Genomic DNA, 27,863 nt, shown 5'->3' with positions numbered 1-27,863 from the left:
ACATCATAACCAAACTGCTGAAAGCCACCAACACAAGAAAGTCATGAAAACTGTATGATTATCATGTATGCAGGATTCCCAATAAGATTAATAGCTGATCTCTGATCAGAAACAATGAAGACCAGAAGGCAGTAGAATGACATAGAACCACAAGAAAAAGACTGCCAACCAAGAATTCTGTATTTTGCAAAACTATCTTTCAGAAATGTATTATATAATAAATTAGGACATTCTCTGATAAATAAGAGTTTATTGTTTTCAGGCATGTCCTATAAAAAATATTAAATGTGTGCTTCAGGCTGAAAGGAAAGGACACTAGACAGTACCTCAAATACACCTAAGAACTTAAAGAGCACCAGTAAAGATAATTACATAGGTAAATATGAAATCATATATGTATTTTTGTTTGTAACTATTTTTCTCATATTTGATTTAAATGACAATATCGATCTGATTTAAAAGACAAAACATAACCTGTGTTAATGGGCATAAAATGTAATTTGTATAATAGCACAGAGTAGAAAGAGGGAATGTAGCTATATGGGAACAAAGTTTCCTTATATTGGAATTGGTATTACTTCAGACTAGCTGTTATAAGTTAGTTGTAATCCCCAGGGAAACCATTAAGAAAATAACATCAAAGACAAGGGAATTAAAACAGTACACTAGAAAATATCTATTGAACACAAACAAAGACAAGATACAGACAAAATGGCAGACAAATCCTACCTTATCAATAATTATGTTAAATGTATATAAATTGAAAAATTAAAAGGCAGAGACTAGCAATATCAATTTTTAAAAAGATTTAACTCTACGATATCTACAAGATACATACATTTTATAATAAAAAGTTCAAGCCATTAAAATGATGTAACAAATGTAAACATATATGTAATCAGCAACAGAGCACCAAAATACATGAAGCAAAAAATGGCAGAATTAAAGGAATAAATAGATAATTTACTAATCCACTTTCAATAATGGCTAAAAGTAGATAGAAGATTAAAAAGAAAACAGAAGTTGTAAAAAACACTATAAACCAACTAGGTCTAACAGACATCTATAAAACATGCCACCCACCAACAGCCGAATATACACATTCTTCTCAAGCACACATGAAACATTATCCAGGATGGACTGTATGTCGTTATAAAACAAGTCTAAATAAATGTAACACTGCAAAAATTGTGCAAAGTGTGTTTTCTGATAAAATTATACATGAATAACAAGCAAATTTGGTAATAGGTAACAATATACTCCTATATAGTCAGGAATCAAAAAAATGATAGAAATTAGAAAATACCTTGTTGTAAATGAAAACTCAACACACTCATATTTTATTGGATGGAGCTAAAGCAGAGCTAGAGAACAAACTTCTAGAAAAACACAAACTACTAAAATTGACTCAAGAAGAAATAGAAAATCTGAATATACCTACAACAGGTTAAAAGATGTAATCAACACTATTTAGATCTGTCAGAGAAATGAGGTCACAGGGAAAATCACTGCCCTCAAAATCAAGGAATTACAGCTTACTGGAGCAGAAACTTCTGTAGGAACCAGTGTTGGGATAGGAAAATCTGAACTATAATTGATGACTTGCTGGAGGTTCAGTGTGAACAACTCCAAAGGCATCCAGTCATAACAGGTTCCTCACAGTTTTGTGAGTTTTCTACATTCAGGAGCCAGATGAGGTTCTCACAATGAATACTAGAGAAAAATCCCTTCATGCTTCCATAGGAGGAGGGGAAAACAATTTTTGAAAATGCCATATACCATTCTACTCTTCTTAAAAAGTTCTGCCATCAGGCTAGGTGTGATGGCTCATGCCTGTAATTCCATCACTCTTTGGAGGCTGAGGCAGGCAGATTGTTTGAGTCCAGGAGTTCAAGACCACACTGGGCAACATAGGAAAACCCCATCTCTAATAATAATAATAAAATTAGCCAGGCATGGTGGCACGTGCCTGTAGTCCGAGCTACTTGGGAGGCTGAGGTGGGTAAATCACTTGAGCCCAGGAAGTCAAGGCTGCAGTGAGCTGAGATCATGCTACTGCACTCCAGCCTGGGCAACCAGATTGAGACCCTGTCTCAAAAACAATGGATAGTAAAGAAATATTATGAACAAATGTGCCCACACATTTAATAAGGTGAAACAGACCAATTCCTCGAAGGACACAACTTACCAATATTTATGCAAAATAATAATCTAAATAGGCCTATATCTATGAAAGAAATTGAATCAGCAATAACTTTCCAAAACAAAGTACCCGACCCAGATGGTTCATTCTGATTTCTACCAAAGTTTTAAGGAAGAAATTATATCAATTCTCTACAATCTCAATTAAGCCAGAAGCAGAGAAAATACTTCATAACTTATTCTATGAGGGCAGCATTACCTTAATATCAACACCAAAGTCTTTACAATAAAAGATAACCACAGACTAATAGCAACCATGACCATGAATGCATTCATAAATAATGTATCACAACCATGTGGGATTTGCCCCAGGTATGCCAGCCTAGTTCAAAATTTGAAAATCAATTAATGTAATCCATGTTGTTAATAAGCTAAACAAAAATCATATGGTAATATCAACAGGTGGAAAAAAAGTATTTACAAAATCCAACACTGATTCATGATTTTCAAAAGCCTCTCAGTAAACTAGGAAAAGAGGGGAACTACCTGAACCTGATAAAGAATATCTACAAAACCATACAGCTAACATATTTAATGTTGATAAAACTGAAGATTTCCTGCTGAGATCAGGAACAAGGCAAGTATGTTGCCTCTCATCAGTGCCTTTCAACATCATACTGGAAATGCTAGCTAATACATTAAGACAAGAAAATAAAAGGTATACAGATTAGAAAGAAGTTGTCTTTGCAGATGACATGATCACCTAGAAAATACGAATGACAAAAAAAAAAAAAAACTGGATCTAAAGTGATTATATAACATGGTTGCAGGAAACAAGTTTAATATACAAAAGTTGATCACTTTTCTGCATACCAGTAATGTACAAGCAGAATCTGAGATAAAAATACATTATCATTAGCACCCCCAAAATGAAATATTTATGTATAAATCTAATATGTACATGGTCTATATGAGGAAAATGCAAAATTCTAATGAAGGATATCAAAGAAAGAGATGTTCCATGTTCATGGATAGGAAGATGCGTATTGTCAAGATGGCAGTACTTCTAACTCAATCTAGAAATGCAGTGCAATCTATCAAAATTCCTGCAAGACTTTGAGGATATTGACAAACTAATTTTAAAGTTTACATCAAGAGGCAAAAGACCAATAAATGACAGTATATATGGCCTTTTCAGACTGGTTTTTTTACTTAGTAATAGGCAAAAGAATAGCCAACTCAATACTGAAGGAGAAAAACAATGTCAGAGGACTGACACTACATGATTGCAAGACTTACTCTAAAGCCTAAGTTAACAAGATAGTGTGGCATTGGTGAAAGTCTAGACAAATATATCAATGGAACAGAATAAAGAGTCCAGAAACAGACCACTTAATTATAATCAACTGATCTTTGACAAAGTAGCAAAGGTAATACAATAAAGCAAAGATAGTCTTTAAGAAATGGTATGGGAACAACTGGACAACTCCACATGCAAACAAGTGAATCTATACATAGTCTTTATAGCTTTTGCAAAATTAATGCAAAATGGGTAACAGCCCTAAATGTAAAATGCAAAACTATAAAATTCCTGGAAGATAACACAGAACATATAGATGACCTTGGGTTTGGTGTTGACTTTTTAGATACAATACCAAAAACCTTATTCATGAATTAACTGATAACCTAGATTTCATTAAAATTAAAACTCTCTGTTCTGCAAATGGCACTGTCAAGTGAATGAAAAAACAAGATACAGACTGAGAAAAAATATTTCTTACTCTGTCAATCAAGCTACTGTGCTCTGTGTTATTTACTCAAAGGAGCTGAAAACTTTTGTCCGCACAAAAACCTACATACTTTCATAACATCTTTATTCATAAATGTCAAAACTTGGAAGCAACTAAGATGTCTTTCACTATGTGAATGGATAAATCAACTGTGACAAACCAGACAATGGAATATTATTCAATGCTGAAAAGAAATGAACTATCATGACATGGTGGAAAATTTAAAAGCTTATTACTAAGTGACAAAAACCAGTCTGAAAAGGCTACATATACTGTATCATTCCAATTATATGACATTCTCGAATAGGCAAAATTATGGAGATAAAAAGATCATTGGTTGCTAAGGGTTAGTGGGGTGGGAGAGAAAAATAGGTAGGGTACAGAGGACTTGTAAGGCAGTGAAATTACTCTGAATGATACTGTAATGGTGAATGAGTATCATTAAACATGGATCCAAACTCACAGAATACATAACACCAAAGGTGAACTCTAAACTATGAACTTTCAGTGACAATTGTCAATGCAGGTTCATTGATTGCAACAAATGTACCATTCTGGTAAAGGATGTTGATAATGAGGGAGGCTATGCACATACAGGGGCAGCATGTACTTAAGGAAGCTCTGTGCCTTTCATTCAATGTTGCTTTTACCCTAAAATTGCTTTAAAAATAATCTATTTTAAAAATGTTTAAAAATTCCCACAAAGGAAAGCCCAGAGGTAGAGAATTTCCTCAAACATTTAAAAAAGAGTTAAACGAATCCTTTGTAAACTCTTCCAAAAGATAGAGAAGGGAACATTTCCCAATGCATTTTGCGAACTCGGAATTACTCTGACACCAAAACCAAAGATATCACAAGAGAACTAAAGATCAGTATACCTTATCAACAGAGATGCAAAAGTCCTCAATGAAATACTAGCAAACGGATTCCAGCAATATATAAAAAGTAATACACACTGAGGCCAAGTGGGATTTATTCCAGAAATATAATGTTAACCTAATGTATAAAAATGAATCAATATAATACACCATATTAACAGAATAAAGGAGAAGAACACATGATCATTTCATTATATGTAGCCACAGCATTTGAGAAAAGTTCAACACCCTTTCATGATAAAATTATTCAACAAACTAGCAACAGAAGGGAACTTCTGAACTTGACACAGTTTTTTTTTAAAACAAAATCTACAACTAGTATCATACTTAATGGTGAAAAACTAAAAATTTCTTTCTAAAATGAGGAATAAGACAAGGATGTCTGCAGTTGTTAATTGTACCTGACATTTTCTGGAAGTTCTAACTGGATAATCAGGCAAGAAAAAAACATAAAGCCACCCAGATTGGAAGTGAAGAAACAAAACTATTTCTACTTGTAGATGACGTAATCTTGTATGTAGCAAATTCTAAGGCATCTACCAAAAAAAGTTAGTGCTAATAAGCTAGTTCAGCAAGTTGGTAGGATATAAAAAGTGAAATATATGACCATATATTATCAACAAAAAATTTGATTTTGCAATAGGATAAAAAAAAAAATACATAGAAAAAATTTTAACAGAAGTACAGGCCAGGCGTGGTGGCTCATGCCTGTAATCCCAGTACTTTGGGAGGCCAAGGCAGTCAGATCACTTGAGGCCAGGTGTTTGAGACCAGCCTGGCCAACATGGTGAAAGCCTGTCTCCACCAAAAACACAAAACAATTAGCCAGGCATGGTGGCGCCCACCTGTAGTTCCAGCTGAGGCAGGAGAATCACTTGAACCCGGAGGTGGAGGTTGCAGTGAGCTGAGATGGCAGCACTGCACTCTGGACTGGGCAGCAGAGCAAGACTCTGTCTTAAAAAAAATAAAAAGTGCAGGACTTTGTACATGTTTCATCCAAAACACTACTGAAAGAAATTTAAGAATAAATGGAAAAATAGCTTGTGTTCATAAATTGGAAGCTTTAATGTTAAGATATCAATACTCTCCAAATTGACCAACAGATTCAATAGAACCCCAGTCAAAGTCCCAGAAGGGGGTTGGATGTGGTGGCTCATGCCTGTAACCCCAGCACTCTGGGAAGCCTAGGCGGGAGGATCTCTTTAGCCAGGAATTCAAGACCAGCTTGGGTAATATAGTAAGACTCCAGCTCTACCAAAAAAAAAAAAAAAAAAATCCAGAAAGGAAACTGAGAAGCTGATCTTAAAATGCATATGGAAACCCAAGAAACATGGTAGGCAAAAGTACAAAGTTGGAAGACTTACCTGTCTTGATTTCAAAATTTACTACAAAACTACAGGAATCAGCACAGTGTGGTACTGGCATAAGAAAAGTCATGCAGATTAAAAGAATTAAGAGTCCAGAAATAAACCCATGCATCTTGGTCAATTAATTGAAAAAAACAGTCTCTTCAACAAATGGTGCTGAGAAAACTGGACAGCTACTTGCAAAGGAATGAAGTTGGACTCTTATCTCTCACCATCAAATTAATTAAAAAATCTAATCTCAACATTAATTAAAAATCTAAATGTAAGAACTAAAGTTATAATACTCTGAGAAGAAAGCATAGGTGTAAATCTTTCAGATCTTGAATGAGGCAATGATTTCTTAAATATGACCCCAAATGCACAAGCTACCAATTAAAAAGAAACTGAGTTTCATCAAAATCAATTTAAAACTTTTGTACTTTAAGGACATTATCAAAGTGAAGCGACAACCTGTGGGATAGGAGAAAATATCTGCAAACCATGCATTTGATAAAGTTCAAGTATCAACATAATATTCTTACAACTCTAAAAATAATACAATTAAAAACATATAAGTAGACTTTTCTCAAAAAAATACATGGTCAATACACACGTGAAAAGATGCCCAATATCAGCCATTAGGAAAATGCAAATCAAAATCACAAGATAAACTTCATACCCACTTGGATGGTTATAATTAAAAAGACAATAACATTTTCTTGAGGATGTGGAGACACTGGAACCTTCATACATTGCTGGCAGAAATGTAAAAGGATGCAGCTACTTTGGAAAACAGTTTGGCAGTTCTTCAAAAAGTTAAACATAAAGTTACCATATTACTAACAATGTCACTCCTAGGTGTATATCCCAAGATAACTGAAAACATGTTCACACAAAAACTTGTACACCGATGTTCATTGCAGCATAATTTATAATAGCCAAAAAGTAGAAATGATCCAAATGTCAATTAACTAATAAATGGATAAAGAAAATGTGGCTGGGCACAGTGGATCATGCCTGTAATCCCAGCACTTTAGGAGGCTAAGGTAGAAGGATCACTTGAGGCTGAGTTTGAGACCAGCCTAGCCAACATAGTGAAACCCTGTCTCTACTAAAAATACAAAAATTAGCTGGGTGTGGTGGTGCACACCTGTAATCCCAACTACTTGGGGGCTGAGGCATGAGAATCGCTTGAACCCAGGAGACAGAGGTTGCAGTGAGCTGAGGTTGCACCATTGCACTCTAGCCTGGGCAACAGAGCGAGACTCTGTCTCAAAAAATGTGGTGTGAATATATATATGGACAAAAAAAATGAATGAGACTTGAAAACATTGAGGTACATGAAAGAAGCCAGACAGAAAGGCCAAATATATGATTTCACTAATACAAAATGCCCAGAATAGGTAAATCCAGAGAAACTGAATGTTTATTGGTGGTTGCCACTTAGAGGAAGGAAGAAGGGGAGAAGGGGAAGTGACTGCCTAATAAATACAGGGTTTCCTTCTGGGAATGATGAAAACGTTCCGAAACTAGGTAGAGGTGACATTTGCATAGCTTTGCGAATGTACTGAAACAACTGAATTGTATACTTTAAAAGGGTAAATTTTATGGTATGTGAATTATATCTCAATTAGAAAAAAACATGGGGGAATAACTTAAAGTTGATTTTCTAATAAAATGGCTACTAAAAGGTATTTGTATTTTGATAGGGGTCTTTCAAATATTGTTAGAATTAGCACATGACAGTCATTTTAATATGACCTGAAATTTGGCTCATGGTAAACGATATTAAGGGCAAATATTAAAATGTCATCTATATAACAGATTTCTGCAAAAATTCTTAACCTTTGATTTACTATTTGGACTTCTAATTGTAAAATATTTTTAAAGTAAAAATTAGGTCAGTTATTCAGATATATACAGCATAGAAAAAATAGCAAAATAATTTAACTTTATATAACTAAATTTACACAACATCAAGTGAGAGAAAACTGTCAACTTGAAAACAAAATAATAGAAACAGGCAATGATCATCAATTGATGTGAAACTGTCCGGTGAAGGTTTGATGAGGAACATAATGATGGATCAGGCTGACAACTAAACATGCTAAACACTCTTAACATCACTAAAATGGGAACCAAGCAGACATTATGTGTCTCCTGATGTATATAAATAAGACGATTTTAGCACTACTTATGAAGTGTTTTTGCCAATGTATACTACACATGCACACATACTTATATTACTTAAAAATCAGCTGGGCGTGGTAGCTCATGCCTGTAATCCCGGCACTTTGGGAGGCCAAGGTGGGCGGATCACTTGAGGCCAGGAGTTCAGACCAGCCTGGCCAACATGGCGAAACCCCGTCTCTACTAAAAGTACAAAAATTAGCAGGGTGAGGTGGTGCATTCTTGTAGTCCCAGCTACTCAGGAGGCTGAGGCATGAGAATAGCTTGAACCTGGGAGGTGGAGGTTGCAGTGAGCTGAGATTGGGCCACTGCACTCCAGCCTAAGCGACAGAGCGAGAGCCTGTCTCAAAAAAAAAAAAAAAAAAAAAAAAAAAAGAAAAAGAACCAGTCAAACTACCAGTCCACAGAAGATACTGGGGATAGAGGAACAGGTTAAACAAAAGAACCAAGATGAAATCGGCCAAATCCAGAATGTGGGGAATTTTACAGAGAAAATCATAGTTTCTTTAAAAAACAAATTCATAAAAAAAGGGGAAGGGCTATTATAAATAAAAAGAGGCTTGTGAATCATAGAATTTATCTTCTAAATGGAGACAATTTTACCAGAGGAAGTTTTATTTAATAGTTACCCCAGACAATGGACATGAACTGGGATCACACTACTCAGAAGTGTCAATCACGTGGAAGGGCTTTCTTTTTCTCATTATCATTTTTGTTTATGTGTGTGTTTTCTGAAATAGAATCTAATCAGATAATTGGAACAAACATAGTCTAAATATTAAATGATAAAGTCTTTACCTGTTAGAAATACATCCTGAAATGTTAACAGGTAAGATGGTAAGTTATCTGTCTTCTGCTTTCAAACACTAGTGGGAGTGGATGTGGGAAAAATATATGAAAAAATATTGATAAAATGTTGATAAATATTGATGCTGTGTGATGGGTCCATGGAATTCATTATATTGCACTTTTCCTTTTATGTTTGACAATTTTTATAATATAAAGTTCCTTGAAATGTTTAACATCACCCACCATGGCAGAAGGCATTTCTGGCTTTGATTTCCTTATGATGACAGATACACTCCCACAACTCTTACTTGCCAAAAAAATACTGGTTAGACTTAGTCATAAAATGGAAATCGCAAAGGGAAATCTTTAAAGAAGAAACAGCTGGTTTGGCTCAAAGGAAATGTAAAAATCAGTTTTTACTTTCCCACTGAAAGATGCACTCAGAGTTCTTTTCTGAACTCACAGTGGGTGGTTTGGAGCATGTGGACACAGGGATTTGTAAGAACTCAGTGATGAGGTTCACACAGCTTTGAACATAAAACTGAGTCTGCAGCCCCAATTTGAGATTATTCTATTCTCTGTCCTTGGCAAAAAGTTGTAATTTTCACTTCTGCCAGCCATAAAATAAAATCTATTTATGGGGTAGAAGAAACTTCAAAAGCTATTTCTGAGTAAAGTCTGTATTGACATTGGATACGTGTCTATTTTAATCATGTATTTAAGTATTAAAATTTTTTATTTTGGAGAATTGCTCTAAGTATGCATAAGCATAGCTTAAGCATTATCTAAATGATTATTCATCTTTACCTTGAAACTAGACAAAAAGCAAAATTGTACAGCTGTGCTTTTAAATTGTCTTCATATTTGAAGCATGTCTTTTAATAATTTTGCATCTGCCTGACATTTAGAGCAGTTAAACTAACAAATTACAAGCTTTCTGAGACTCTGGTCCAACTATTTTTCATGGTTTTCAAATGCAAAATAATAAAAGTTCTTCATGTAATTTTTTTATATGTCAGATTCCATTTCAGGCATTGGCATTTATAAGAATTATGGAAAAGCTGGCTGGGCATGGTGGCCCACACCTGTAATCCCAGAACTTTGGGAGGCCAGGGTGGGTGGGTTACCTGAAGCCAGGAGTTCGAGATCAATCTGGCCAACATGGCAAAACCCTGTCTCTACTAAAAATACAAAAATGAGCCGGGAATGGTGGTGGATGCCTGTAATTCTAGCTACTCGGGAGGCTGTGGCATGAGAATCACTTGAACCCGGGAGGTGGAGGTTGCGGTGAGCTGAGAAAAATATTAGAGATCTATGTTAATGAAAATTAAATTCATTACAATGAATGAAATATAGTTTCCAGGAAACTTCAAGAAATTCAAACATTTTGCAATAGGACTATTCTTGAAAAGAAATTTTAAAACTATCATTTTCACAAGAGGTTCTTCAGTGATTTAGAATTTCAAACCGTCAAGTCTAAGAGATACTATGCTTTAAAGACAATGCAGCATTACCGAGTTACTGAGAGAAATGCTATTACCAGTATGAGCCCAGGTTGCCTTAATTTTTAATTTTTTTTTCCAATTAAAGGCACCTACATACATTTTTTAAAATTTTTCTTCAGAAAGAGCAAGAGGAGTCAGGGTAGATTAAAAAAATATTTTAGGCTGGGCGCGGCGGCTCATGCCTGTAATCCCAGCACTCTGGGAGGCCAAGGCAGGCGGATCACCTGAGGTCAGGGGTTCCAGACCAGCCTGATCAACATGGAGAAGCCCTGTCTCTACTAAAAATACAAAATTAGCTGGGCGTGGTAGCGCATGCCTGTAATCCCAGCTACTCGGGAGGCTGAGGCAGGAGAATTGCTTGAACCCGGGAGGTGGAGGTTGCAGTGAGCCGAGATTGCGCCACTGCACTCCAGCCTGGGTGACAGATTGAAACTCCATCTTAAAAAAAAAAAAAAAAATTTACGCTTAAAGTAGTCCATCATAAGTTTGTAAGTTACATGTTACGAATCAGCAATTTCTACCTTCCAATTAATCATTTGTAAAAGTGGTCAGGTACACACCATAAAATTTTTGGATCATAATTATCATAGAAAGTCAAGTCACACTTTCATATAGAAAGAGTAACTTTTCTAAAGAGATTATTTATAGTTGATTTGTCTCCCCACAACCCAGGGAGAGAAATTGTGTTAACATAAATTTAGTAAAACCATGCTAGTTAGAGTTTTAAACAGCAAAGGACAAATTTGGCTAGCTGTTGCAATGAGCAGTATGAGCATTTCTTATAAGCTCAGCAAACGATTCTATAGTTTGGTGGATGCAGAGAAAAAGAGACTAAAGGAAATAGTACAAAATTAAAATTATTTTAAAACCAATCGTGAGCAAAATAACTTGTAAGATTTCTGGCCAGGCGCAGTGGCTCATGCCTGTAAGGCACTTTGGGAGGCCGAGGCGGGCGGATCACCTGAGATCGGGAGTTCGAGACCAGCCTGACCAACATGGAGAAACCCTGTCTCTACTAAAAATACAAAATTAGCTGGGCGTGGTGGCGCATGCCTGTAATCCCAGCTACTAGGGAGGCTGAGGCAGGAGAATCTCTTGAACCTGTGAGGTGGAGGTTGCGGTGAGCCAAGATCGCGCCATTGCACTCCAGCCTGGGCAACAAGAGCGAAACTCCATCTCAAAAAAAAAAAAAAAAAAAAAAAGATTTCTGTGTAGCACCGTGAACGTTCATCTATTCTTTTAGTGTTATACAGGATTATCAGCACAGTAGAGGAATATTAAAAATGAAGCTTTTTCCAAGTGAAGGTTTAGACTTCGTGCAAAGTGGATGGTGTTTAAAACAAAACATTAGCAACTGGATGCACCAAATATATTTAAGTGCATACTCTTGCAGTTCTATTCTAAATTCTTATATTCCTGGAAAATAATATATATCCATATCCAGTAATTTCCTGATCATTTAGCAGCAGTAAAAGTGGAAGCAGTTTTGATTACTATTGTGGAAATAATGAATAGTTTGAATGAAAGTAAAAATCAGTTCTATTTCTACAGAACTTCTAGGCTTTGTATTTTGTTTTTGCTACATACATATGGAAGGTATTTGACCTGGGAATCCCAAAGTTTCTCATTAGACTTACTTTCTGTTTCAGATACTGCAACATGGAAGTGGAGTCAATACATACTAATATAGTGGCCAGGCACACAGGAACTGAGTGCATATGAGCACATAAACAATGCATATGAGCACATAAACAATTTCAAGTTTATGGTATAACTGAGGCCATGTGGTTACAGACACTCTGACTGCTCCTAGTTAATGGCTAAACTGTACAATTCAGGTAATGAAATCATCTGAAGTTATTCACATTAGCAAATACAACTTCTTATCGCATGACTGCCAAACAGGCATTTTGATCCCCATTTTATAAATGTAAAAGTGCACGCTGAACTCTCTTCCTTCCAACCAAAGATTGGGCTTTCCTATCCGTGGCCGCAAAGAGGGGAGAGGCCCTGGGCTTCACTTACTCTTCATTCAAGGCACACCGGCGATTGGTGAGCGTGCCGTACTTCCTCAGCGTCTCGGTAAGCTCTGAGTAGAGTTTGTCAGCCAGAGACAGCGGGATTCCTTCCCACACCAGGATGAGAATCACAATCACTGCAGACTCACAGGTGTGGCCAGCTCGCTCCCGCACCAAACACAGTAGCTTCTCTTCACTGCTGCTTCTGCGAACCACCTGCGTGGATCACCATTCCATCCCAAACACCCCCACCCCAACCAAAACAAAACAAGGGTCACTTGCAGCAGATAAGGGCACTTATGTATGTATATTTTATCATGTTTAGATCACAATTAGGGCAACATTTATCAGCATGTGCAATTTGCCTTTTGCTGCCCATCTATAAAAAGTGGGCTTTGACCCTAGTATCAGAACAAGGAGAGATGCAATACTACTCCTTAATGTTTAGCAGACTATACCCAGTACAGTGGGGACAATTAAATGCTACCTGCATTAAAACCAGAGCTAGATGAAAGATACATAAGTCTTAGTTCAAGGTTTTCATAAATGACAATATAAAGATTAACTGAAGGTAGCTAAAAGTTTAAGGACCACTTCACATTCTAAGAAGGATTATACATTTAGCAGGCACTAGAATGGACCTCTTCCTCATCACTAAATTATTTCAATTAAATACAGTTTGTTGATTTTAGAACTAATCTGCCTCTTCTTAAGAGATAACACACGATAAAAAATACAGGTAATGTTCTTTTTAACTGGCATGAGTCTTTGTTCTGGGTAACCCAATTCTCAGGGTCAGATTTACAAATCAAAATGCCCAAGATTTAAGACCAAAGGCTTTATCAAGTCACACTTACCCACTTAGCAATAGGACATCCCTGAGAACTTTTGCCTTCTTTACCAGTATAGATGACTCTTTCAATCCTAATAGCTTTACCCTTCTGTCCAAACCTTAAAGAAACCCACAGAAACACACACACATACAATTAGCAAATGAATTCAAGAGGCAATCAAAATATTTGAACATTTGAGCATAACTTTATTCTATGACCACATCCTGAGAAATGAACGGTTTATTATTTTTTAAACAGGTCTATGCCAAGCAAACTGGATAATGGTTTTTAAGCCTTGTTTTTCCTCAGTATCAAAATGTACAGATAATTGTAATGAACTATTTTGTAAATTACATGTGGGTGAAAATGGGAAAGCTCATTTCGATATAAAATTTCACAAAGCGCAAAATTCAAGTTAGTTTGCTAAGTTCAGTCTTCTAAAACATAAACTATTTTTTCCCTTACTAAATTTAGCTATTTTAAAACTTGGGGAGTCATAATAGATTTTAGTTAGACCTGTTCCTCCAAGAATGTCTCACAATTTAGAAAAGGAGGCTGGCAAATAATTAGTATCCAGCCACACTGAAAATATGGAATAGTCCTAGAAATAGACTATATCTTCCCTTATGACCAAAGCACCATCTACTGCTTGTTTAAAAAACAAAACAAAAAACAAAAAAAAAGGCACTTAGGGAAATTCACTATTTCTGCCAGGCCACTAGATGATTATTTAGTGAACTTCTACATGCTAATTTAGAAATGAATAATTTGGAAATGGAGCAAGAATGATACTGAATATGTCCTAGCTGCCCCAATGTATCCTAAGTACTTTAATAATAATACTGCCTACCTCTTAATGAAAAGGCACCCTAGAAGAAGAACAGCTCAGAGCTGTACAAATTTATATGAAAGGCCCTCTCTGCATTATCTCGCTCATAAGAGTCTTCTACATGCAGGAGTAAAGGCAAGTACTTGTATACCTGTGATTGATAGCGGAAAAAAAAAAAAAAAAAAAAGGCAGCTGTAAATAGTATGCTTCTCTTTCTATTCAACATATCACACTTGCTCTCTTTTTATGGTAAAAGAAAACTTAGAGATAAGTACTGATTTGCAACACTAGGTGAATTTAATTCAGTGGTTCTTTTCTTATACCACACTTTACCATTCTTTCTGCTTTGACACTTTATTATCAGGTGGGAAAGCCAGAGTGGGACCTCTCGTTGGAGCCTGTGCCAGTACCTTGTGGCTGGCAGGCTGGCTGGCCGATTCCTGTTCATGCCTGGGTTTTCTGGCATCCATCGCAAAGTGGGCAGCCTGTGCCAGCTAGCAGACTATTAGTCCTGTCAAATATTGTGACTCTCTGGTGAATAGCACAGTGTGTAGTGTTGGCAACCCTAGAATAGCTAAGCCTACTAATAATTACTCAATTTACAATTGTTTACTGCTTTGTGTGTGAAGGCTGGAAAAATTCTGACATATACAAAAGGATAAACGTTAATCTGCCCTGTGCCTTTGCGTTAATTACCTTTCTTCCATGATTTCTCTAATAGCTGCCACATTAGGACCTGCTCCTAGATGGGTATAAAAAGGACCTTCATCTTTTTCAATAATTTGCTCTGTTGAGATAATAGAAGATTATTATTTTAGACCTCAATTATACTAAATATAAAGGCTACATCCACAAAGCTTAACCCCCAACTACACATTAAGGGCTCTAAAAGTGACTTTAAAAATTTTTTTTCTTTAAAATGAGTAGATTGATGGACTGATCTATTAGAAAATGTGCCACATAATTAAGTATATGTACATGCTGGTTGTTGGATAAAAATATATTACATTTCAGATATGGGATAAAAAATTATTTTAAACCAAATAAATGAAACTAAACAAAGAATACAGTGAGGGAATTAGAATGTATTATATGTTGTATCAACTACAATCCAATTTTTTTGAGCTGGAAAAAAAAAAACATTTAAAGCTAATGGGAAGCCTACCTGTTACTTGGATTTTAAAAGATTAAAAATAAAATTTCCTGCTGTATCCCACCCCCAGAATATTGCTTGGTTTATTGTCAAGGATACCCCTTTTTCCTCTTACTTCCCTGTAACATTTAATTACTGTTTTGCAAATAAGAATAGTCAATCCAGACCCATATTAGTATGTACTTTAGAACAATTTATGATGAGAGAAAATCCTGGAGAGTCAGGCAAAAAGAAGGGGCTGTTGCAAACCAACAAAGATGGAAAAGTGGGAAGATAGGGGTGGGTGATAAGAGTGAAGACGATTACAACTTACCAAATATTATCTATGAGATGTGTGGTGTTTTAGCCCAGTGAGGCAACTTAATAACCACACGCAAAGAGGGACAGTAGGAGTCCTCCCTCCATCCTCCTACACAGTGTGGGGTATCTCATTGCAAGAGGGAAAACATGGCACGGGTAGGTCATTAGCCACACTAATTTAACATTTGTCTTTTCAAATGTCTTTTACTAAATCTATGCTGCATAGCTATAATTAAGATCTTCATCTCTACCCACGTATATATCTACATCCATCAGCAAAAATATTTCACTATTCCTACAGACCTATTACATATCCTGAATTTTAACAAAAAGCTTTTTTTTTTTAAAAAAATACAGGCATACCTCGTTTTATTGTGCTTTGCTCTTTTGTGAGTCGCAGTTACTGTGACTTTTACAAACTGAAGGTCTGTGGCAATCCCACGTGTTAAGCATGTCTATCAGTGTCATTTTTTTCAACAGCATGTGCTCACTTCATGTCTCTGTATCACATTTTGGTAATTCTCACAGTATTTTAAACTTTATTATTATATATGTTATGGCGATCTGTGATCAGTGATCTTTGATGTTACTATTCTAATTTTTGGGGGGTGCCACAAACCGTACCCATAATCTGGTAAATGGTGCAAACATAATCTGACAAATGTTGTGTGCACTCTGCCTGCTCTATCAACCAGCCGTTTGGGCTCTCTCCCTCTCCCTGGGCCTCTCTATTCCCTAAAACACAACAATATTGAAATTAGGCCAATTAATAACCCTACAGTGGCCTCTAAGTGTTCAAGTGAAAGGAAGAGTTGTATGCCTGCCACTTTAAATCAAAAGCTAGATATGATTGAGCTAAGTGAGGAAGGCATGTCAAAAGCCAAGACAGGCTGAAAGCTAGGCCTTGCATGCCAGTTAGCCAAGTTGTGAATGTAAAGGAAAAATTCTTGTAGGAAATTACTCCAGTGAACACATGAAAGGTAAGAAAGCAAAACAGCCTTATTGCTGATATGGAGAGCACTTCAGTGGTCTGGATAGAAGATCACGTCAGCCACAACATTCCTTAAGCCAAAGCTTAATCCAGAGCAAGGCCTTCACTCCCTTCGGTTCTATGAAGAGAATGAGGAAGCTGCAGAAGAGAAGTTGGAAGCTAGCAGAAGTTGGTTTATAAAGTTTAAGAAAAGCAGCTGTCTCTATAACATAAAAGGATAAGGTGAGGTAGCAAGTGCTGATGTAGAAGCTGCAGCAAGTTATGCAGAAGATCTAGCTAAGATCACTGATGAAGGTGGCTGTACTAAACAGCCTACTATTGAAAGAAGGTGCCATCTAAGACTTTCATAGATAGAAGTCAATGCCTTGCTTCAAAGGACAGGCTGACTCTCTTGTTACAGGCTAATGCAGTTGATTATTTTAAGTTGAAGCCCATACTCATTTACCATTCTGAAAATTCCAAGGCCCTTTAGAATTATGCTAAGTCTACCCTGCTTGTGTAGAGTAATGGAACAACAAAGTCTGGATGATAACACATCTGTTTACAACATAGTTTACCAAATATTTTAAGCCCAGTGTTGAGACTTACTGCTAAAAAAAAAAACAAAAACAAAAAAAAACAAAACCAAAACCTCCTTTCAAAATATTACTGTTCAAGGCACCTAGTCACCCAAGAGCTCTGATGGAGATGCACAAGGAGATTAATGCTGTTTTAGTGCCTGTTAATACAACATTGATTCTGCAGCCTATGGATTAAGGAGTACTTTTGACTTTCAAGTCTTATCATTTAAGAAATATATTGTTAGTCTACAGCTGCCAAGATAGTCTTCTGATGGATCCGGGCAAAGTACATTGAAAGCCTTCTGGAAAGGTATCACCATTTAGAAGTTATTAAGAACATTCATAATTCATGGGAGGCGGTCAATATATCAACATTAACAGGAGTTTAGAAGTTGATTCCAACCCTCATGGATTACTTTGAGGAGTTCAAGACTTCAGTGGAGGAGGTTACTGCAGATGAGGGAGATGTAGCAAGAGAACCAGAATTAGAAGTAGAGCCTGAAGATGTGGCTGAGTTACTGCAATGTCATGAAAAAACTTGATAAGAAGTTGCTTCTTATGGATGAACAAGGAATGTCTGAGATGGAATATACTTCCAATGAAGATGCTGTAAACTGCTGAAATGACAACAAAGGATTTAGAATATTACAAAAACTTAGTTGATAAAGCAGCAGCACAGTTTGAGAGGACTGAGTCCAATTTTCAAAGAAAATTCTGCTGTGGGTTAAATGTTATCAAACAGCATTGCATGCTACAGAGAAATCTTTTGTGAATGGAAAGATCAATTGATACAGCACTTCACTGTTGTCTTATTTTAAGAAATTGCCACACACACAGCCATCCCAGCAACCTTCAGCAACTACCACCATGATCAGTCCACAGCGATCAATACTGAAGCAGGACCCTCCACCAGCAAAAAGATTAGCACTTACTAAAGGCCCAGATAATTGCTGGCATTTTTTTAACAATAAATTATTTTTAAAGTATATATTTTTTAGACACAATGCTATTGCACACTTAGTATGTTACAGTATAGTATAAAAATAACTTTTACATACAGTGAGAAACCAAGAAGTCCTTACAACTTGCTTTATTGTAATATTCATTTTATTGTGGTATGGAGCCAAACCCACAATATCTCTGAGGTATGCCTGTATCATATTTTTTAATCAAAAAGATGAAATTCTAGAGAAAATGGAATCAAAATGAATATAAATCACAACATTCCAAATGTATAAATGGAGAAAAGGAAACTTTAGGAGCACTAAGAGTGTCAGCATTATCATTTCCCCCAACTCATGAAGATTGAAGATAATAATTTCTCTATTAGCCAGAAATCTTGTAAAACTAATATATTTTACCTTGAATTAAAAAATATTTAAAGTTCCTACAGTAGACAGCCTATGGTCGTTATTTTCTCATTTTAATAGATTTTTTTTTTTTTTTGCTGCCTAGCTGTCTCTCCAGGAGATAATATACAAAGAGCTAAATAGACGAATTGATCTAAAACAGATACATTCAAATTTTACAGGGTCTGAAGAGAGGGAAAAATAAACATGCATGATTATTTAATTCTTTTGGAAAAACTGCATGTAAGTTAAGTTCTCTTTCACAAGACACAAGCATCGGTAACTTGACAAAAAATGTAACCTTCAGATTTTTATGAGCCTTTACAAATTGCTGCCAGACTCAAGATTTAAAAAAAGAAGGAAAATCCCATATCTGAAGATAGATTTGCTAATTCTGGATAAACACCATGTGTCTCAGTACATTTCTGGCACTTACCTACACATCTGCAAGATGGGAAATCATATTGAGTCTTGACAGGTGTATCCAATAAATTTTTTATAGGCGTATCTAGTAATTTGGAAGGTGACTCTATAAAATTATTGAGAACAGAACCAGCTGTTCTTTTGGTTGGTGTCTTTTCTGAAGAAGTTGTTTGCTGCTCTAAAGCTGGGGTGTGGCTATCAAGTTCTGCAGCAGTGGTTTGTCTAGTCAAAACTGTGACTGGCCCTGACATTTCAACTTTTACTTGCTTCTGTGATTTGAGAGTAAGAGCCTTATGGTCAAATAATGACTTGGCCTGAAACTGCTTCAGATGCTGCTCCATGGTCTCAATGATGCTCTTTTGCTGCACATTATCACAGCTTGCAGGTGGATTCTCTTGCTTAGTTACCTTTTTCCATGTTTTGTTTTCTGGTGGTGCTGTGTGCATACAGGCATGTGGCTTGCATCCAGGTTCCACCTTAATTGGCCTGTGTATCTGACTATGGCAAGACTCAGTTTGGGGTTGCTGTGTTTGCTGCTGTTCTTGCTTCTGTAAGAGATGCCACCTTAGAGCAGCATGCTTTTGAATGTCCTTCTGGGGAGGGGTCTGAGTGTGACTTCCTCCCTGGTCAGGCACAGGAAAAACATTTGCTTGATTATGTATCAAGTACCTTTGCTGAGCAAGTTGCGCAGCTTGTTGACCAGACATATCTTGGTTTCTACTTTTATATCCCTGTAGAACTGAAGCTTGTTGTGACTTCTGCTCCTGTTCTTGAAAGCACCTGTGAAGAAGATCTTGCTTTGGGATCACATTATTTGGAAAATATTGCATGTGATGCAAGTTTTGGGTCTTGTTTCCTGCAAAAAGTTCAGAATGTGTAGTCTGTTCTTTATTCTCTGAAACTAGGTGTGTATTGTTTGAACAAGAAACCTGTATTTTGCATGCACTTGATTTCATGGTCTGACTATAAGGGGAATTTCTACTATTTATATTCTGTACTTCCTCCAGTCCCATTTGGACATTATGAGTCTGGAACTCACTTGATTTTGAATACTGATTTTCACCATGAAAACATTCTTCCACTTTAGTCTGGCCAAAGAATGATCCTTCTCTTTGCTGATCATTGTTGCTTTGTGGGTGAGGAAAAGTCTGGAGTATTTCTTCTTTATTCTTTATTTGTAATTTTTGCTGCTGTTGCTGGTTTTGAGGGAGATGTGAATTCTGGGATGGTTGTGTTTGTGCTGCCTGTTTATGAGGCTTATGTTGCAAAAGGTGTGAGTTTGAAAATGGCTCAGTCTCTGAAGCCTGTTGATTCAAGTGCTGTTTCAACACTGGGGACATAAGTTTTTCAGTTTGGGAATCTGCTCTTTGTTGAAAATGAAATCTAGTGCCACACAGTGACTGCACATGAGCTTTTGGTAAATGGTCTGTTTTGGAGAAGTGCACCTGGTGTGAGGGTTTTTGGAACTGGAGATGTTGGTCCACTGTACCTTGGGACTGCCCTTGATTCATTTCAACTTGGTACATTTGTGACTTGTGCTCCAGCTGTGTTGTTTTCTGGGTGTAAGCTTGCCTTGGGAGCCCCCCAGTCATGTTGGAATTTCCAGTGTATTGTTTGGAGGTCATTTGATTGGAGAGATTGGGTTGATACTGAAGAATTGATGGCAGTGATGCCTCATTACGTTTTAGATGGGATTCTGCTTGGTGAAAATGAGGGGCCTTCAATTCAATCCATCCTGGTTTCAGATAGTGCTGTGTTGGGGGCACAAGATCTCGTGTTTGCTCCTTGTCTCGACCCTTCAGAATCTCTTGCTCTTTGTTTCTCATCAACTGCTGGCAGTTGTCCTGTAGCTCTCCACTGCTACCAAAAATTGGTGGGTTATGCTTGAGGTGTTCTGACATTGGTCTTGTTTTCTCAGAACACAAGGGAACAGTCATTGTCCCTGCAGTCTGTATGTCATTCCTGTTCACACAATTATTCTGAGGCCTTTCAGAAAGCATCGGAGAAGGGCTGCATACATGTGTAGATGGATTAGGACTCTGGGAAGGTGGTGCCTCAGGTTTACCCTCTATTTTCACTTCCCTTAAAAGTGTTGTGTTACTTTGGCTGGGGTAGTGGTGGTGTTCTTCTAAAACTCCACCATTCAGAGTGCTTTTTCCTTCTGAAGGAAGCTGAGGAACCTGTGGAAGAGGAGGAGGGGGAGAAAGAAGCAATTGTGATGGTGGTGGTGGTGTGGTAGTGGCAGAAAAGGAATCCTTAGTGAACACTGAGCTTTGCTTGAAGTAAGCACCATTCATTTCATTTTGCTTTAAATACCGTTCAGAGCTGCCACCAGGAGCTTGCAAATTGCTGCTGGAACCTGAACAGAATTCTTCACCAGACGCTAGCTTTGTGGTTCCCTGGATGTTATTTTCTGCAGGAGATGGGCATATCTCAAAAACTGATTTTTGTTGTTGTAGTTGTTCTGGTTTCTGAAAGGAACAGGTATTTAGCATTGCAGCTGGTTTACTGGCATTATCAGCATCATCAGCATCACAGGCCTCAGTCACCACTGCAGCTGGCTTTGGAGGCAGCTCAGAGTTAGAGGTCTGTGCGGAATTGATCTGCCCTGAGGTATGCGATGGGTGAGTGATCTCACAGGACAACTCATTAGTAGCCTGACTGTTAATGGCATTTATGTGAGATGTGGTTTTCTGCACCGCAATGGAAACACAATCTGGATAATATTGAGACAGTGTTTTTTCCAGGAGTTCACCATGTGTGTGTTCCATGGAAGAGGCAGAAACTGTAGCACCATTAGGCATTAGCACTGCCTTGTTTTTAAGTAATACAATGTTCTTGTCATGGTAATTAGCACTTTTCCCCTCCTGCTCATTCAGAATCTGAAGCTCTGGATTTTCAGGCCCACTGCGGTTATGTGTTGAAAAACTGGTGAAATCTTTAACTGCATTTTCTTGGGCTACAGAACTCACAGATTCTTTCTTATCACTCAAATCGGAGACATTTGGTTGACTGCTTTCACCTGGATTTCTTTCTTGGCTTACCCCGAAGTTACGTCTTTCTCCATTAGCCTTTTGGTCTTGTTTCAATTTCTTGATCTGAAGGAGCCCAGAGAGAGAAGGTTCACTAACTGTGCGTTTTATTCCTCCATTTTGCAAACACTTGGAATACCCTCTACTTTCTTGTATAAAGTCAGGACTCACACGACTATTCTGGCTTCCCTTCATACGGGGTATTCCATAATAACTTTTGAAAGACTGCCACTTGGTGTCTCCATTTACTTCTGGATGAGCTCTCTCAGGCAGTGGGCTTCCATTCTGGAGCTTTGTAGCCAGAGGTTCTGTCTGGCAAATGGGAGGTGATGGTATCAGGAATGGACTTAGTCTGTTGCCCTCAACATGGTTGGTTCTATCCTGTTCCATCAGGCTTGCTTCGGGGCCATCCACAAGGCTGCCCTCTAGTTGAATTCTAAAGAGCATGGAAACAAAAATTAAAATGTGTTTATATAAATATATATATATAGATATAAAATACTAATATATCTTAAGGAATAATTGTGCATAAATATTGGAATACCTAGACATAGCAAACTGATATTTATTTTCATGTTTCATAGTGACAACTGACAGCTACTCAGGAAATAAACATTCTTGTCTTCCTAGCAACTCTAAAATATTTATGGTCATGGAAAACAAGGGTGATCAAAATTACCAGCTAATGTGGGAAGTTCATACCCTTAGTTATTAGCATCAATTTCATTCCTAAGTAATTTTTTGCCAAAATGCTAAAAACAATTGAAAAATATCACCTTTTATTTTCTCTAGCACTTCATTTACCTAATCACTTGCTAAGTTCTATCAACTCTACTTCCTATATATTCCTTTAATCATCTTGACTGCTACTTCATAGCTCAGATCTTCTCTTTATCACTGTGCTTCCTGATCTATTGCAGTAGCTTTTTTTTTTTTTTTTTTTGAGATGGAGTCTCACTCTTTTGTCCAGGCTGGAGTGCAGTGGCACGATCTTGGCTCACTGCAACCTCCACCTCCCAGGTTCAAGCGATTCTCCTGCCTCAGCCTCCCAAGTAGCTGAGATTACAGGTGCCTGCCACCATGCCTAGCTAATTTTTGTATTTTTAGTAGAGACGGGCTTTTACTATGTTGGCCAGGCTGGTCTTGAACTCCTGACCTCAGGTGATCTGCCTGCCTTGGCCTCCCAAAGTGCTGGGATTACAGGTGCGAGCCACCGCACCCCACCTGCAGTAGCTTTTTAAAAGGGTTCTCCTCCCCTAGCCCCCTCTGCCCTTCCCCTCCAGCCCTTTAAGGTTCCCTTTGTTATCAAAAGGAAGATTCTAAAATGCAAATCTGATGTCATATTCTCTTTAACCCACTGGGTTAAACTTGCCTGCATGGTTCTCAAACTATTCCATCCAAATACACCTGAGAGATAAGGCACACTCCCTTCAGTGTTATCAATATTCCAGGTGACAGAATAGGGGTGATGAAAAGTGTAGTTTATGAAAAACCCTTTCTAGGTGATTCTATGTTTTCCTCTACAGGGGCTGGCTGCCCAAATCTTTTGAGAATTTCTGTTTAAATGTTTTCTTCCCCCCGCATACAAGCTGTTTTTTCTGTCCTCCCACTCTCTCTTACAGTTTACACTCCAACAATAACAACAGCTTATAAATATCCAAACATAGTAAGCTGTTTCAGAGCTTCATGCCTTTGGTTTTCTGTCTGCCTAGAATGCCTTCTTAATCCCCTTATTTGCCCAATGACTCTAAACCTGCCTCAGATATCATCTTCCCTAGGATTCCATCTTTGACTCTCTAAAAGAATTAATCATTCCTGCAGAGAAAAGGGAACACTTATCCACTTATTGCTTGTGGGAATGTAAACTAGTTCAGCTGTTGTGGAAAGCAGTGTGGTAATTCCTCAGAGGACTTAGAATTGCCATCTGACCGAGCAATCCCATTATTCGGCATATTACCCAAAGGGATAGAAATCATTCTACCATAAAGGCATATTGCACACGTATGTTCATCACAGCACTATTAACGATAGCGAAGACATGGAATCAACCTAAATGTCCGTAAGTAGTAGACTGGGTAAAGAAAGTGTTACATATACACCATGGAATACTACACAGCCATAAAAAAACACAAGATCATGTTCTGTGCAGCAACATGGATGGAGCTGGAGGCCATTATCCTAAACAAACTAACAAAGGAACAGAAAAATACCACATGTTCTCTTAAGTGTCAGCTAAACAGCAAGAACACATGGACACAAAGAGGGGGAACAACAGACACCAGGGATACTTTGAGGATGGGAGAAGGGAGAGGATCAAAAAACTACCTATTAAGTACTACGCTTATTACCTGGGTGACAAAATAGTCTGTACACCAAACCCCCAAGACATGCAATTCACCTATATAACCTGCACTTGTAACCCTTGAATCTGATTTCATTCATTTGAACATTTTTGAGAGTAGTACTAATGAAGATTTCAGAGTCCCAATAATAGAGAAAGCCAGAAGAAATGGCACTAAAAAAATTAATCCATTGTATAAGGTGTCTGCTTTATTTTCCCACAGTCTTTCTCATTACATTTATTTTAAAGATATAAGTAGAAAAAAAGACTATTTTCTCTTTGGGCGAAAAATAACTCTATTAAAACAGCTATTTCTTGATAAACAAGAAAAATGAAATAGAAGAAATAAGAATATAGATGTTGAAAAGCAACACTAAAGTTATTGTTTACAGGTAAAAAGATTATATACAGGTCAACCTAGAGAATCAAGTAAAAAATGGTTACAGTTTGTGAGAATTCAGCAAAGTAGCTGAAGAAAAATTCATAGCCTTGATTTATAAGAGCATCAACCAGTCAGAAGTTTTACTGGAATAAAATACTGTAGTTATAATAGAAGAAATTAATAGGCTAGGAATAAGTTTTTAAAATGTGGAAGACCTATTTTAATATAACTTTAAAACTATACTAAGTAATATATAAATACAAAAACAAAACAAGTGAAAAGCTATAATATGTTCTTAGATAGTTGTCAAATTATTCACTTAATATACTCTTACTAAAAGTACTTGCAGAATATTTTGAGGAATTAAGGAAGTTGACTCCAAAGTTCATCTGGGAAAATAAACAAATTGGGTAGCCAGGAATATTCTGAAAAAGAATTGTATGGGGCCTAGTAGCCAAATTAAAAGATAATTAGAAGCAACAAAGCTACTATACTTAGAATAGTTTGTGTTTGCACATATAATATTAATATGATCAATGGAATAAAACAGAATGTTCAAAAATAGACCCAAACCACAGAAATATGCTACAAGATAAAGATGGGATTTCAAAGACATACTTGATATTAGAACAACTGGGTAATCTGAAAAAATGATAAAGTGGGATCATTCCCTTACACTTTATATTAAGATAAATTCCAGATGAATTTAATATTTGAATACAGGAAATAAAACCCCCCCAAAAGTTAAAAACAATCTGAGAAAACTTAAAAAAAAAACTAATGACTGGGTAAGTTCTTTTTTTGTGAAACAAAATCTAGAAGTCATAAAAGATGGGAAAGTTTGCTAAAATTTATATGTGCCAAAATAAACATGTAAAAAGAGTTAAAAGTTGTATAAAACTTTTCTTAACATATAGGACTCCTACAAATAGATGAATAACCACATACTAAAAAATGGACAAGGGACATGGACAGTTCATAGAAAATGAAATGTGAATGGCTCTTAAGTATTTAAGAAGATGTCTACTATTGCTCATAAAAAGAAATGCAAATTAAAACTGCAACAAGGTACAGTTTTTCTCTTCTCCAATTAGTGAAGATCAGTAAGCTTGATACTATACTATGTTTGGCAAGCATGTGGGAAAACAGATACTCTCTCATGTGGCTATTGAGAGTCAAAACTGCTACAAATATCCTGTAGGATGACAATTTGGCAATATGTATAAAATTTCAGAAACACTTTCCTTGATCCTTTTAAGAATTATCTGACAGGCTGGGTGTGGTAGCTCACGCCTATAATCCCACCACTTTGGGAGGCTGAGGCCGGTGGATCACCTGAGGCCAGGAGTTCTAAACCAACCTGGCCAACATGGTGAAATCCCATCTCTACTAAAAAGACACAAAAATTAGCAGGGCATGGTGGTAGGCACCTGTAATCCCAGTTACTTGGGAGGCTGAGGAAGAAGAATCACCTGAACCCAGGAGGTGGATGTTGGAGTGAGCTGAGATTGTGATGCTGCACTCCAGCCTGGGTGACAGAGTGAGACACTGTCTCAAAAAAAAAAAAAAAAAATCTGACAAATATGCTCATATATACATTAAATGATGTAGGCACAATCTTTTGCAGTAATAAAAGGTTAGAAACAACCTATATCAATAAGGGTTATGTTAAATAATTTATGGTACAGCCACACAATATAATACCATGTAGCTATTAAAATTAGTATCTCTATATTTTCAGATGGAGGTATCTCCCAGTAATTAAATGGAATAAAGGAAGCTACACAACAGTTTATATAAGAATGCTACAACCTATACCTTTGTAAAATTAAAAAAAAAAAATTATCTCTGGAGAATATATAACGAACTGGCCATAATAATTTGCCTCCAGGAAAAGGAATGGGGCAGCTGGAGAAAAGCACTGGGAGGGGGATTACTTTTAACTATTCCTTTTTTTTTTTTTTAATAACTTTCAAGCATGTGTATTACTTAATAAATAAAATAAAAGGCCAGGCATGGTGGCTCATGCCTGTAGTCTCAGCACTTTGGGAGGCTGAAGCAGGCGGATCACGAAGTCAAGAGATCGAGACCATCCTGGCCAACGTGGTCAAACCCCGCTACTACCAAAAATACAAAAATTAGCTGGGCATGGTGGCGCATGCCTGTAGTCCCAGTTACTTGGGAGGCTGAGGCAGGAGAATCATTTGAACCCGGGAGGCGGAGGTTGCAGTGAGCCGAGATCACGCCACTGCGCTCCAGCCTGGCAACAGAGTGAGACTCCGTCTCAAAAAAATAAAGTTATAACTCATATTGGACAAAGAAAACAAAGTGGTGTTTTTATTTCTGCTAGATTTACTTCCTTCCATACATTAAGAGATGGTCTAGATATACATCATCCAACAGTGACTAGTCACATATAGGTACTGAGCCCTTAAAATGTGTGTAGTCCAAATTGAGATGTGGTATCTGTGAAAACATTTAGTTTGGATTTCAAAGATTTAGTGTTAAAAAAACACAAAAATATTCAAAAAATATTTAAGACATGTTGAACTATTTTAAATATATTGGGTTAAATCAAACGTATCATCAATTTGTTTCTTTTTCACTTGTTTTAATGTGAGTACTAGAAAATGTAAAATTCCATGTGGCTTACATTATGTTTCTATTGAACAAGTAGAAAATTTGGGTGAGACAATGGCTCTTAATCATCAATAACACCTAATAAAGAAACTTTAGGTTTTAAAATCATGAACATTGATTTGTAGTCTTTGATATGAGAGGCTTCTCCAAAATCAGGACACTATCACTTTTCAAAAATTAAGGAGCATAGACATAAATCTAAATAAATCCTGTAGAAAGAAAGTCAATTAGCTGTCCAGATACTACCAAAAAAAGGCACTTTTCTTTTGGTAACTGTAAAACACCAATTCATATACAGAGCAATCAAAAGGTATTTACATGTATATACATGTGTACATTTATGATAAATTATATAAAATTTGTAGGATCTGT

General features: G+C 36.8%; 1 protein-coding gene across 3 annotated transcripts in view; it reads right to left on the bottom strand.

Moving 5' to 3' along the window:
- Nucleotides 1-27,863, bottom strand: part of TET2 (tet methylcytosine dioxygenase 2) — a 130,133-nt gene that overhangs the window by 23,295 nt on the left and 78,975 nt on the right. For 2 of the 3 annotated variants that reach the window (XM_002815025.6, XM_054554230.1), the window contains 4 exons: nt 19,110-22,564; nt 15,017-15,107; nt 13,516-13,609; nt 12,666-12,874 (listed from right to left, as the gene is read on the bottom strand). In XM_002815025.6, coding sequence (XP_002815071.3) covers nt 12,666-12,874; nt 13,516-13,609; nt 15,017-15,107; nt 19,110-22,518 — 3,803 coding nt within the window. In that variant the 5' untranslated portion in view covers nt 22,519-22,564. The remainder of the gene's footprint in view (nt 1-12,665; nt 12,875-13,515; nt 13,610-15,016; nt 15,108-19,109; nt 22,565-27,863) is intronic. The other variant, XM_063723560.1, reaches the window with a different exon arrangement.

This window comes from Pongo abelii, chromosome 3 (genome assembly GCF_028885655.2).
Source record: "Pongo abelii isolate AG06213 chromosome 3, NHGRI_mPonAbe1-v2.0_pri, whole genome shotgun sequence".
In the NCBI taxonomy this organism is placed as follows: Eukaryota; Metazoa; Chordata; class Mammalia; order Primates; family Hominidae; genus Pongo; species Pongo abelii.
Note: the sequence above shows the minus strand (reverse complement) of the source record. Positions and strands in the feature narration are given on the sequence as shown.